The 11,876-nt window shown below is 35.8% G+C and overlaps 1 protein-coding gene and 1 long non-coding RNA gene across 2 annotated transcripts; one reads left to right on the forward strand and one right to left on the reverse strand.

Moving 5' to 3' along the window:
• The first annotated feature begins 6 nt into the window (after positions 1-6).
• LOC109367235 lies at positions 7-11,586 on the forward strand. Its single transcript, XR_002114146.2, has 3 exons — positions 7-1,168; positions 5,631-5,654; positions 10,833-11,586. It is a non-coding gene; the product is annotated as an uncharacterized LOC109367235 (long non-coding RNA).
• Positions 2,262-11,679, reverse strand: ASB5 (ankyrin repeat and SOCS box containing 5). Its single transcript, XM_010709750.3, has 7 exons — positions 11,593-11,679; positions 8,977-9,056; positions 7,738-7,845; positions 6,174-6,324; positions 5,910-6,044; positions 3,968-4,159; positions 2,262-2,863 (listed from the first exon to the last, which is right to left on the reverse strand). Exons 1-7 carry the CDS (start codon positions 11,648-11,650, stop codon positions 2,736-2,738), a joined length of 852 nt encoding a protein of 283 aa, XP_010708052.1. The 5' UTR covers positions 11,651-11,679; the 3' UTR covers positions 2,262-2,735.
• Between the last annotated feature and the right edge of the window lie 197 nt (positions 11,680-11,876).

Here is an 11,876-nt window from a genome sequence, read left to right on the forward strand (position 1 = left end):
GGCCCGGCCCGGCATGGCGGACCTGCGGTAGTTCCGTGGGCTGACGGAGAGGCCGAGGCTCAGCAGCCAGCGGAGCACGGGACGAGGCAGCTCCGGCTGCCGGAGGGCCATAGCGTAGCGGGGCTGCACTCGTCGCCTCCTGGCGCGGCCGTCACGAGGCGGCCCACGCAGGAGGCGGAGCGCGTGTGTGGTGCGGGTTGTGTGAGGCGCCGCGTGGTAGCGGCTGTGTTTGTCCGCAGTGCCTTATGGCAAGCCCGCGTGATGTCACAGTTGGATTCCAGCGCGAAATGGAGATGTTACGCGATATATTATGTCTTTTAGAAATCGTAGGTTGCTCCAAAAGAAATGCCTTCTGATGATGAATGTCAGTGGGTGCCATCTTTTCCGCATGAAGGAATTTGGTGACACGCTTCTGAGTCATGGCCGTGTCGCACCTCGTGCCAGGCTGCCCCTCTGCTGCCGTCTGTCACGCAGCAACAATGTATCATGGAATATTGGTGGGGAGGTTCAACCTCTGCTGCCGTACCACCAACATCGGTCTCTGACCTCATGTGCCAGCATCATAAATAGGAGGCATTGCTTTCAGAGCATCTGTTCTTTAATTTCTGACTAAGCGTGGCATCGTGTTTTTTGGAAGAGCTTTACCAAATGCTCAAGTTGTCTATTTGGTTAGTAGTATTTCTGGTACATGGCATGCGAATGGGCTGATCTGAAGGCCTGTTCCACAGTGGTCTTCCACAGCAACTGCCTGAGTTCCCAGTTTTGTTTGTTCCCATCCAACCTCTCTCAGTTTGCTGAAGGGATCCTATTGTCATATTATTATCTGTTAGCAAAAGATTTAAGATTTAAAAGTAAGTATTACCCAAGATTCAAGTCACAAAAATACCCCTGCAAGCTGGATCTGGGTTAATCTGCTTGTCTACTGCTCCATAGAATTAAGGAGAAAGTAGTACCCGGTAGCTCGCACCACTTAAGAGGATCTTGTTTGCTCTTTGGATGACTGCCCGAATTAGTGGGAATAGATAGTGCAAATGGCATGACAGTGCAAATCCACATAGATGATGTAAGACAGCAGGGACTCTAATGTCTAAAGCTAAACCAACATCCTCTTTTTTTCTCATGCAGCTTTTCCCAAGTCAAGTTTGAAAAGCACTCTGCACACCTGAAGGTAAGAGTCCAAGTGATTTTACTCTGTGTATACAAGTGCAGTTGTGCAGTGTTGGCTCGGCACTACTGTGTTTCTTGAAGTAATAATGGTAATGGCATTGTACGGAAGACAAAAAATTCTTTTCATATTCTTTCTGAGTGGGGAAAAAAAAAAATCAAACAAAAAAATCTAGACCGTACTCTACCTAACTTGCTTAGTACATACTCTAAATCCTTAGACTATGCACAGCATGGAATCCTAAGCAGTCTCTCCTACCTGCATCTGATCTTCCTTTAGAGGGACTCCAGAAGGGGCTCTCACTAGAGTTTTTGCAAGGAGAAGAATAAACTAAGATTCCTTTAAACAAGGATAAAAGTCAGAAACTGGATTTTATTAGGTGGACATAAATTAGCAACTGAGTATTAGGCTTGTAAGTAGGAGGGGGACTGACTTTTTACATGAGTAGATAGTGATAGGACAAGGGGGAATGGCTTTAAACTAAAAGATGATAGATTTAAGTTAGATGTTAGGCAGAAATTATTTACTCAGAGAGTGGTGAGGTCCTGGCACAGACTGCCCAGAGAGGCAGTGACCGTCCTATCTCTGGAGACATTCAAGGCCAGGTTGGATGGGCTCTGGGCAACTTTATCCTGTGGTCGGCAACCATGCCCACAGCAGAGGTTTGGATCTTTGTGGTCCCTCCTAACCCAAGCTGTTGTATGATACAATGCAATAGCCTTCAAAAACCTTGTGGGTACCATGCAATAATTTTCTCTGAGATAGATAATTTATATGTCCCTAAGTTATGATACAGCACTGTTAAGGAAAGATTCCAAGAAATATATATATTATAAGGACAGATTCCAAGAATGCTCTGTTACAAGAGGGCATCAGAAAGTATTTCAGCATTAAGGCTTCCCTATAATTTGTAAACTTTTATCTTTATAAATTATTTGTAACTTTTTAATCAGAAAATCTGTAAACTAGGTATGGCTAAAAAAAAGAAAAGCTCAAAACACAAAACTCCAGTTCACAGCACAGGCAGTGAGGAAGAGTGAAGCAAGTTTCTCACTGTCATTAATTAAGTGTCTATATAAAGAAAAGGAAGAAGAAATGGCTATCTATTCATTTATTTTTTTTTTTAATCATTTGTAGTGCACCTACCACGAAGTATTTTTCGGTACACAAACAACAGAAATTTAAAAACACATAAAATAATGACTCCAAATGGACAAAGTTAACAAATATAAATGAAGAAATGCTGCAGTTCCCATGTGCCAAACAGATTTTAAAGTATAAATACAAATAAAATTAACAGCACTAAAGCTAATTAGTAAGTGTTAAGCTAAACCTATACAATAATTTCCCAGAGTATCAGCACACTTATTCAATTCAGCCTTGTTAGCACCTTGGTACCAGTTGCTGAATGGCTCCCAATTGTGATTACATGCCAACACCAAGTGTCAAAGATTTGTGTCTTTTTAAAGTAATATGCAGAAGGCTTTATTTTCCACCCAGCAGTTCTTTAGGTAAAATTTACAATAAACAGAAGACTTGCTATTCAGCTTTCTAAAGGTTAATTATTATGTTATCTGTACTGTAAGAAATTCTTCAGTATTGTTGGCAACTGGAGTTGTGGGACAAGATGCAGTCTAGCCCTTCCTATGTAATTTCGGATACGTAGTCGACAAAGCTGACAAAGAGAAGATGGTGTGGCTGCAAAAGAAAAAAAAAACAGGAGTTTAATTACATAAGGGTGAGTTTCAAGCCAATAAAAAAAAAAAATGACATATTTGCTATGGCTTCTAAAAATCCTCTAGTCTTTGATGGCCTCTAGATAGCCAGTTCACAAAACCAGTTGGTTTTAGTGTGGATTGGTTTTGTTTTGTTTTGGTTTGGGTTTTTTTTGCCTTTTTTTGTTGTTGTTGTTGTTAACAGTAGACTGTTTTGAGTGAAACATTGAAACAATGCCAGCTCACCTCTAAAGAGATGACAATTGGCTGTGATAGTAACTTCTTTGCTTTCCACCTGTGTCTTCACCTGCGTCTTGTGGCCTTTGTATCTTATAGCTTATTTTTACCCTTCCATAAGACAGCCTGAACAAATTCAGATCCCTTTGGGATATATTCATTTCCTCCCTCTCTCAGACTTTAAAAGTTATAAGAGACTATTTGTATCAACTGCTATTTCTCAGGTAATTACAAAGTAAGCAATGTTTTCTAAATTCCAATTAAAGTAAAAAACTCTATGGTCTTTCACTGTATATCATTATAAAGCATTTCATATCAGACAACTCATTATTATTTGATCTTAAAAATTCTTTGTACATTCATATGCCTAACTGGGAATAGGCTGAAACAGTTTATAACGTTACCTTGTGAAGTATGACAAGACTTTCAAACAAAAAAATTATACTTCCAATATTTACATATTTTTTGTCTACACTCAAAATAAATGCTTTACATGTTTATTAGGAACACATGTATTTTTTAATTTTGGGATGGCTGGCAAAAACTAAAAACATTTTTAATCTGAAATTGAAGTATCCTGTTTTTTTATTGCATGATCTGATGTAGCCAATAAAAAATGAAGTTTTATTGTAGTTTAACACTTAATAAACATAAGAAGATGTTTTTTCAGCTTGAATAAATTCTGATGCTGCTTGGCTATGCACTGGCTGTGGCCTGAGAGTAAATATTACTAGTTACTTTTATAGTTAAAAAGCAACTTGACTGAAAGTAAACATATTCAGTTGTTGGGGGTTTTTTGTTGCATGTTTGTTTACAAAAATACACTTGCAAAAACATATGTAAAGCTTACCTTCGTGGAGGAGCAGCAGTCTCTCTACTAAACTGCGAGGAGCAGCTAAATCAACAGGCCTCTCAAAATCTGTGTTTTTGGCATTTATGTCTGCCCCAAATTCAAGGAGTAAGTTTACAATCTCTGTACTTGAATGCTGGGCAGCAGCATGCAGTGGAGTTTCCAAATGCTTTCCTTTCTGCACATTGGCACCTGGTATGCAGGCAAAGAGATGTAAAGAAGAGATTCATTACAATTGTAATTTTACATTGAGTAAAAATCCACACTGTCTGGGAATGCAACAGTGAATTTAGCCACTTTATTGATTTTATTACATACCAATATAGCTTATCCTGTCACTGAACCTTTTGATCATATAGTTATCCTAGATGTTCTTACAAAGCACAACAAGATTTTAAAGGAAAATACTGTATAAAAAGAAGAAGAAGAAGGAAAAAAAAAAAGCAAACTAAGTAATGTGAGCATTATAGTTGCCCTAATTAATAAAAAAATATAAGGTTTAAAAAATTAGCTACAGGTAAACTACACTTCCATTACTGAAGTCTTTAAAAACAATTGCTAAAATAGAGTTTTTAAATTAAAACGGACTGAACTAATTTGCAGTGCTGCATTTATATTCATAAAATAAAGTTCATACAGGAGTTAAACAAAAATAGCTAGTATAGGAGAACTTTTATAAGCAAGCTGTTAACCTTTCCCCTCAAACAGGATTTCTCCAACAGTCATCCTATTAAAAAAGAAACTTATTAAAAGAACTATACTGATCTTTTGAGACCAAAAATTGGTTTCTGTACCATATTTTGGCACTGAATAAATGTTATTTGCCTTTTAAATTCCCACTTGAGTTAAAGGACTTTTTAATATCAGAGGCCTAGCAATTTGATTCAGAGTCTAAATAGGTCACTTTTACCAGCACAAGCATTTTAAAAATGCTTCCACAGTGTCATTCTCTGGCCTATTTCATTCTCTGTTACCTTTTAACCTCCAATAAGCTCTAAATAACTCTAAATAAAAAATTCAGATTGACGTAAGTCGCTACCTCTGTTCTCAATTTACTTCTCTGCTTTATCACAACAAATGTAGAATATCCTGTTACTGCCTTTAATCTATGCCAGCTTATGAATCTCAGAACATGCCAGTTATATTTCTAGGTTCCTTAAACATAGAAACTATGAACTAGAAAACTGACTTAAAGAGAAATATTTTAATTGCTTGTTTATATTCTTGATAACCTGCAATTAACTAGAAAAACAACTGAAGTGCAATGATAACAAAGTGGTAATTATTCAAATATAATTTTTCATTTATTTTTCTGCAGGACACCAAAGTCCTTTATCTCATTACCTGAAACACAGCAAACAATCCTTTATGCAGATAGTGTCACTGGACTCATGCTGACACAGACTGAATGTCTAACTTCTATTTTTGTTGATTAACTAAATAAAACAAGGTTTAGGATAAAGTACCTTTTACCTTACTGCTTTTCTTTGCAAATCAGCCTCTGTCCTTTGTAAAAAAATTGAGATAAGAGTACACTGAAGATTAAAAAGAATGGGACTAGATTTCCAAAAAAAAATCTGTTGAAAGCATACTGTATAAAAAACTTTTTAAAAACAACACCTTTCTCAAAGCTAATTTTAACTTTCTTTTTTTTTTCCTACAGAAAATGAGTATCTACTAAGCTGAGGTAAGTGCTGAATATTTTGAAGGCCCATTCCTTTTAGTCTTGATCCCTTTTCTACTCATATGTTTGTTATGCCAAAAAATTAATTAAAAAAAAAAAAGATGCAGTAAGTTGATGTAAGAAAACATGCATCACAGTAAAGTTACAAGCGTCCTGCAAGCAAGAGTTCTAGTTTTGTTAACTGAGCATAGATTATTTCAAAGCTCAGTATGCTTAATTAGACAAATTAGCAATACTTTTATTTAAATAATGACATACCTGCATAAAGAAGCTTTCGAATACAATGGATCTGCTGTGACACACATGCCACGTACAGAGGTGTTCCTAAATGAGGAAGGTCTTGGTCAACATCTATACCCCAGGATATCAGTACCTCCAGACATTCACTGTGTCCTGTCAGTACAGAGCATAATAGTTGGTTGACTTCAGTAAGTTGGCTCAGACAAAATGGGACTCATTTCCTCACACTACATTATTGAGATATTTGTCAACTGCTTGTCTGCTGAGCATGTAATTTCTTACCTCTGCTGGCTGCTTCATGAGTTGGTGATGGAAGACAGGACTCCCACTGAGCTTTGGCACCATACTCTAACAAGAGCTCAGCGCATGCTGCGCTGCCTCTCGAACATGCGTTAAATAAAGGTGTCACTCCATCAATTGTTGTAGCATTTACCTAAAATATATAAAATCGAGGTAACAAAAAAATTGAAAGAAAAGTAATTTTAAACAGAATAGAAAATGCATGAAAATAGTGATAAACTTACTGGTTAGAATAAAATAGCTTAGCTGTTCAGTCCTTGCACTACTGTTCTCCCGTCACCACACTCCTCAGTTTACTGTTGCTCTTATTAAAGTATGTTGAATGAAAGAAAATGCACTTGGTATGCTGAAGACCACATATTATCAATCGGGCAGTAAATGACTTAATTTTCAGAAGTAATTGCACTTGGCTCTTTTCACCGATACAAAAAATCCACATCTATTGTAGTAATGGGAACTTTCTGTAGCTTTAGCAGACTGCAAGCTTCATATTAAATGGGGGAATTATTTGCCCTTCTGTGTTTTTAATCTCTCTGTTGGAGTGGTTGTCTCATGGAGTCATGGAATGAGACTAGGCTAATAGGGAGAATGATGAGAAGCAAAAATTGTGATGATGCTAAAGGAAGGAACACAGGTATTTGGAGAGGGGAATCTCGCCTATGCTCTTACGTTCATCCTCTAAACTCACTCCAACCATGAAAAGCACTATAAAAATTGAAATATAAAAATAAAATTTGTTCTTGTAGATTTGTAAATAGTGTCTATAGAATCCTTGCACTAGCCAAAGTGGACAGAGACTGCTGTTTGGAACACATCTGTGTTTTTCTTTTCTGTTACTTACACATATTCCAGATGTTTCCCAAAAGTAAATTGTAAGGACAATAAATATTCCATCACCAAGATGGAATATCACCAATTATAACTGGGAAACTGTAACTGTTGGTGAATCTGATGTCAGCACAAATTGTAGTAAAAATGGTCTGTAAATTCTCACTTTCTGTTTGGGATAACAGGTAGAGAGTCTGTGTCGTGAATACAGAAAAGAGTCAGTGCTCTTTTGTACTCAGACCAAAGAATCTTAAGAGCATTTAGCACAATGTGACAAAAGTTATTCCAGAGATTAAAAGAACAGACTCCTGGAAGCCACTCAATGGAAGAGGAAATCAGTAAAGGAGAGATGCATTCAGAAGTTTAAAAGATAAATAATATAATGAAGTTCTGGTAACACTACTAGCAGATTCTCTCCAGTTGACTACGCTATCTCAGTTCCTTCCCAACTCCCATCTGTTTTCCCTGTTACTGTCCTGTTTCAGATCTACTCTTACATACACACTTCATTTTTTCATTTAACCTAGCATCTCTATACTGATGCTTCTTTGAGCCATAACTTTCCTTTGCTAGCTTTCAGATGACAGCTTATTGTAATTAAGTCAATGTCATCAACAGAGTACAGAGAAATACTAATGTAAAAAAATAAATCAAGGAATATATCCTTTTTAGTTAAACCAAAATTAGCATTGAACTTCGTATACAAAAACACCCTTACATTTGCTCCTGCTTCAAGAAGGATCCTTGCACATCCTACATGATCTCCCAGGCAGGCTTCATGAAGTGGAGTCACTTGGTCAATAGTTAGTGTGTCTACATTGTAACCCTAAACAAGATATGAATGACATATGAAGATCATATGAAAGCTGTTAGGTCACAGTATTTACTATTCAAAGGAATAATTCAAAACACTCTAAATAGGCTTAAAACTCTACTTGGAATAAGTAAATCTTTAGTGAGCATATAAAAAAATCTTTCATCAGTCAACATAGATAGCAGAATCAAAGTTGTCAGTTCTTCTTTTTTAAGAATCAGAAATATTAGATCCTGGAGTAGGGCAAAAGAGGATATAAAGACAATGGAGCCTGACTCCTGAGATGCACCATAATCAGACAAAGGCAACAGAAACAAGTTGGAATGTGGTGAAATCCAATTAGTTGTATGGGAAAATATAATCATTCAGTATGGGGATGGTGAAACCCTGGAACAGGTCTGCAGAGAAGTTTGGGAATCTTTATGCTTGGTAATCTTTAAAATCCAACAAGGCTTCTGGGTTTAAATGGCACTGTGATTCCAAAGCTTAGAGTTCTCTGACTTAGGGGCTGAAATATCTAGAGACATCAGCTTAATATTAGCAAGGAGAATACTTCTTGGATTGATAAAAACATCAAACACTGGATTTTTTTGCAGTAGGTATTGTTTCAATTCAAAAATTGTATTCATCAATTTTATTCTTTATTGTAGGAGCTAATATGACAAAACTAATATTAACACACAATGGTTTATAGTCTCTCCCTTTGCTGTTAACAGAACAATTTTTTTTAATCACAACTATGCAAAGAACTGGAATTTTTCAGTGCCTTCCCTCTAAACAAGTATCTTCCTGGCTAGCTATCTTTTCTGAGTGAAGCAGAGATTTGGACTAAATGATCTCTGTGGGTCCCTTCTGACTCAGGATGTTCCATGATTTTATGTATATTGATTCACAGGAGAACACTGACAGACATATAGTTACAGCTTTGATAAAGGTTGATTTTATGAAGTTTAAAACATACAGATAAAATACTTTAAATATCAATTTATATCTTATTGTAACAAAAATTAGTAAATGTGTATTGTTCTCAAAAATTCTGGTGAAAAGAAAGAACTCAAAACATACTAAATCTGCATTAATAATCTATGCTGAGAGATTAAGTAGCATTAAAAAGTTAAGCAATTTTAAGAACACAGCCTTCACCTGTGACAATAAAGTCTTTAGAGAAAGAAGACGTCCTTGACTGGCTGCCTCATGCAGAGGTGAGCGATCTGCCCAAGAACCTATGTAATAACAACATTTATTGAGTAAACCATGTGAATAAGAATGCTTTTGGAATGCATAGAGCAAAGCAAGAAACATAATGCACAGAATGAAGTGAAATGTCCTGTGAAAATACTTCTTCCCCTGTAGAGACTGTATTTCAGTTGATTTGTTTACAGATAAAGCTGTTATATTATTAACTGTAAGCATCTATAATAAATGATTACATAGCACAAAGAACAAAATATTGATATATTGATTTTAATAATATGATGCAACAGATGCATCTCACCATATTTTCAATATTTTTCTCTTTTTCATTATTTATTTTTAAATATCTTACAATTTATTTTAGCAGCTGGCAAGTAAGTTTACAGGCTTCAACAAATTGATATTTAAACCAAAAACAGATATAAACCTGCCTGAAAAAGTGCTGATAAAACTGAAGTATATGAAATTCAATTATCTCTACATACAACCAGATTAATTTCAAGCTGCTACACATGTACAAGAGAAATACAGAGAGAATCATAGTACAAAAGGTTGCTATAGAAGAAAAAGGATATTATGTTCTCATCTTGATAGGCTACTAGCACTAGGAATAAGTAGTTGTCCTTAATGCAAAAGCTTGTATTTATTGTCAGGACTCGCCACCCTCAAGAAAAGATAAAAACAATAACAAAGAACACTCACAGTGATCTCTCTACCTCATGCTATCCCCAACCCCTAACTCCAACCCAACCCCAGAGTCAGCCAGTGGTTTCTGTTGAAGATCCTGGCCTTTCCTATAGACGACTTGCTGCTGATAGGATCACAGGCAAAGCTGATACCCATTTTTTGTATTAATTTTGCAAATTAAGTTTTGAGACCGTGTAAAAAAGAATCATCTTCTAAGTATGTTATGAATTACTGATATTTATACCCATAAGAAGAAATTACTGGGAATGTAAAGAAGCTAATTCAATTACTCACGTGAAACCTGTAGCTCTCTGAATCTTTCTGACACTGACAGAGATTTTATTCTGTCTGGAATGAATGCTAAGGCTTGGTCTAGGACTTATTTTGCTATTACTGTTATGTTGAAATCATACAAAATGTGCTAAATAGTATGATTCACACTCAGTTCTTTTTCTTACACCATTTTTTTCTCTATTCTTCTAATATTTTTTTCAGAATGATTTGTGCTAAGCTCTGATAATCTCTGTGTGTATGTGCACTCTGTGCATTCTCACAAACATTGCTCCCTATGGTTTTTATTTCTAGTGAGAATAACTAAGTTAAAAAAAACATATACAAATTGTTTGGAATTTTACGGGATTTTGTACAGCAGTAACTGAGTTCAGAAATCATACTGACCTGATTTTTACAAAATAACAATAGTTTTTCACCGCTATCTACTATAGAACCAGTACTCATGTTGCTCTAATTCAAATAAAATAAGATTCATTAAGTTCTCCTGCTGGCAGTTGCAGAATTCCTAAAAAGTTATTGAAGACTGCATTAAAGGTTCCCTTTGAACTTTCTTCCTTATCTCCATAGATGAGATTTTTTCTCAGTGGTTTGGCCTACTCATAAATTAACAGGAGGAAAACAAACGAAAACCCTGACACTTAACTATTGTATAGAAAAACATCTAGTAATATTGTAAATAACATTAATTCTTTACGCCCATTAAATATAAATATACTTTGGACTTTGTGTGTGTGTCCATGTGTAACTATCAGAACAAAGATGCAGACAGAATGTGAAATCAACTTTGTTTCCACCTTTCATTCCATCTTCTCCTTCCCCCATAGAATGCTCTGAAGAACATCTGTTAAAATAATTATTAAAGTGACATCTGAAATTCAGTGATGCCAGATCCCACTCTGAAGTCTGTATTGCATCTCCACCCACCTTATCTCCCTACCCTCACACAGAGACATCAGCAGCTAGCTGCTAAAACCATTCAAATCTAAATGCTTGTACCATCTCCATTAGAATAAAAATCTTTAAGCAAAATACTGCAGAAGAAAATTGTGCAAATCAAGCTTGGGAAAAGCTTCCACATTCCTACTGATTTATTGGTAAACATAATAACTAACCATGAAATACTGCAGAGATGAAAATATGTTCAAATAAACATGCAGCATTAATAAACGTCAGATTTGTTTTAAAATATTGTATCGAGATTGCTGCCTTCTGCTCTTCTACAACCTTGCTAAGTCTCTTATTTAAAAAGCATTAACAAGAATATAAATGAAGACTGTTTTAATTCAGCGTTGTCTGTGACAGCAGAATTAGTAGTATAGTCTATTCCAAAACTGTTCATTTATTAAGTACCTACTGATGTAGTTTCTGACAGATCTGAGTATGTTGAATACAAAGCATCTCTAACTTTATTTACCCCTAGCCACGCTAGTCCCAAGTTCTCTGGCGTTCATTTAGGAAGGGCAGCCTACATAACTTTGTAAACTCTTAATAAGGAAAGAATAAATAGACTAAATAGAAGAAATAGACTAATTGTATTAATGGGCAAAGTTAAAAATAAATTAATTACAAATTATCATACAGTACCTAAATCTCCATCTCCCCATGGTACTTCCAAACAATTGCAATTATAAATCCTACTCATTTCTTTCAATCTGGAAAAAAAAACAATAAGTTTAAATAAACCCATTCTTGCTAGCTTGGCCTGTTCTTAATACATTCCTGCTGTGTTTGGAAGGAGATTGGTGGCTAACTGTAATACGAACTTTCACCCTGCCATAAACACAGCTCTGAAGATATGAGCATATGGAGTTGCCAGTTTCTTTTCTTATACCAAAGGACAGTGACCTCTTTTTTTCTTTTTTTTTTTT

Source organism: Meleagris gallopavo, chromosome 4, assembly GCF_000146605.3.
Source record: "Meleagris gallopavo isolate NT-WF06-2002-E0010 breed Aviagen turkey brand Nicholas breeding stock chromosome 4, Turkey_5.1, whole genome shotgun sequence".
Taxonomy (NCBI): domain Eukaryota; kingdom Metazoa; phylum Chordata; class Aves; order Galliformes; family Phasianidae; genus Meleagris; species Meleagris gallopavo.

What these genes read in the sequence shown, in the direction of transcription:
- ASB5 (XM_010709750.3), bottom strand. Translation starts at nt 11,650, where the DNA reads ATGAGTAGGATTTATAATTGCAATTGTTTGGAAGTACCATGGGGAGAT. An exon ending in TTCTTGAAGCAGGAGCAAAT is followed by an intron (nt 6,325 to 7,737) that starts GTAAGGGTGTTT and finishes TATATATTTTAG; the next exon opens with GTAAATGCTACAACAATTGA. An exon ending in TCGAAAGCTTCTTTATGCAG is followed by an intron (nt 4,160 to 5,909) that starts GTATGTCATTAT and finishes CCTGCATACCAG; the next exon opens with GTGCCAATGTGCAGAAAGGA.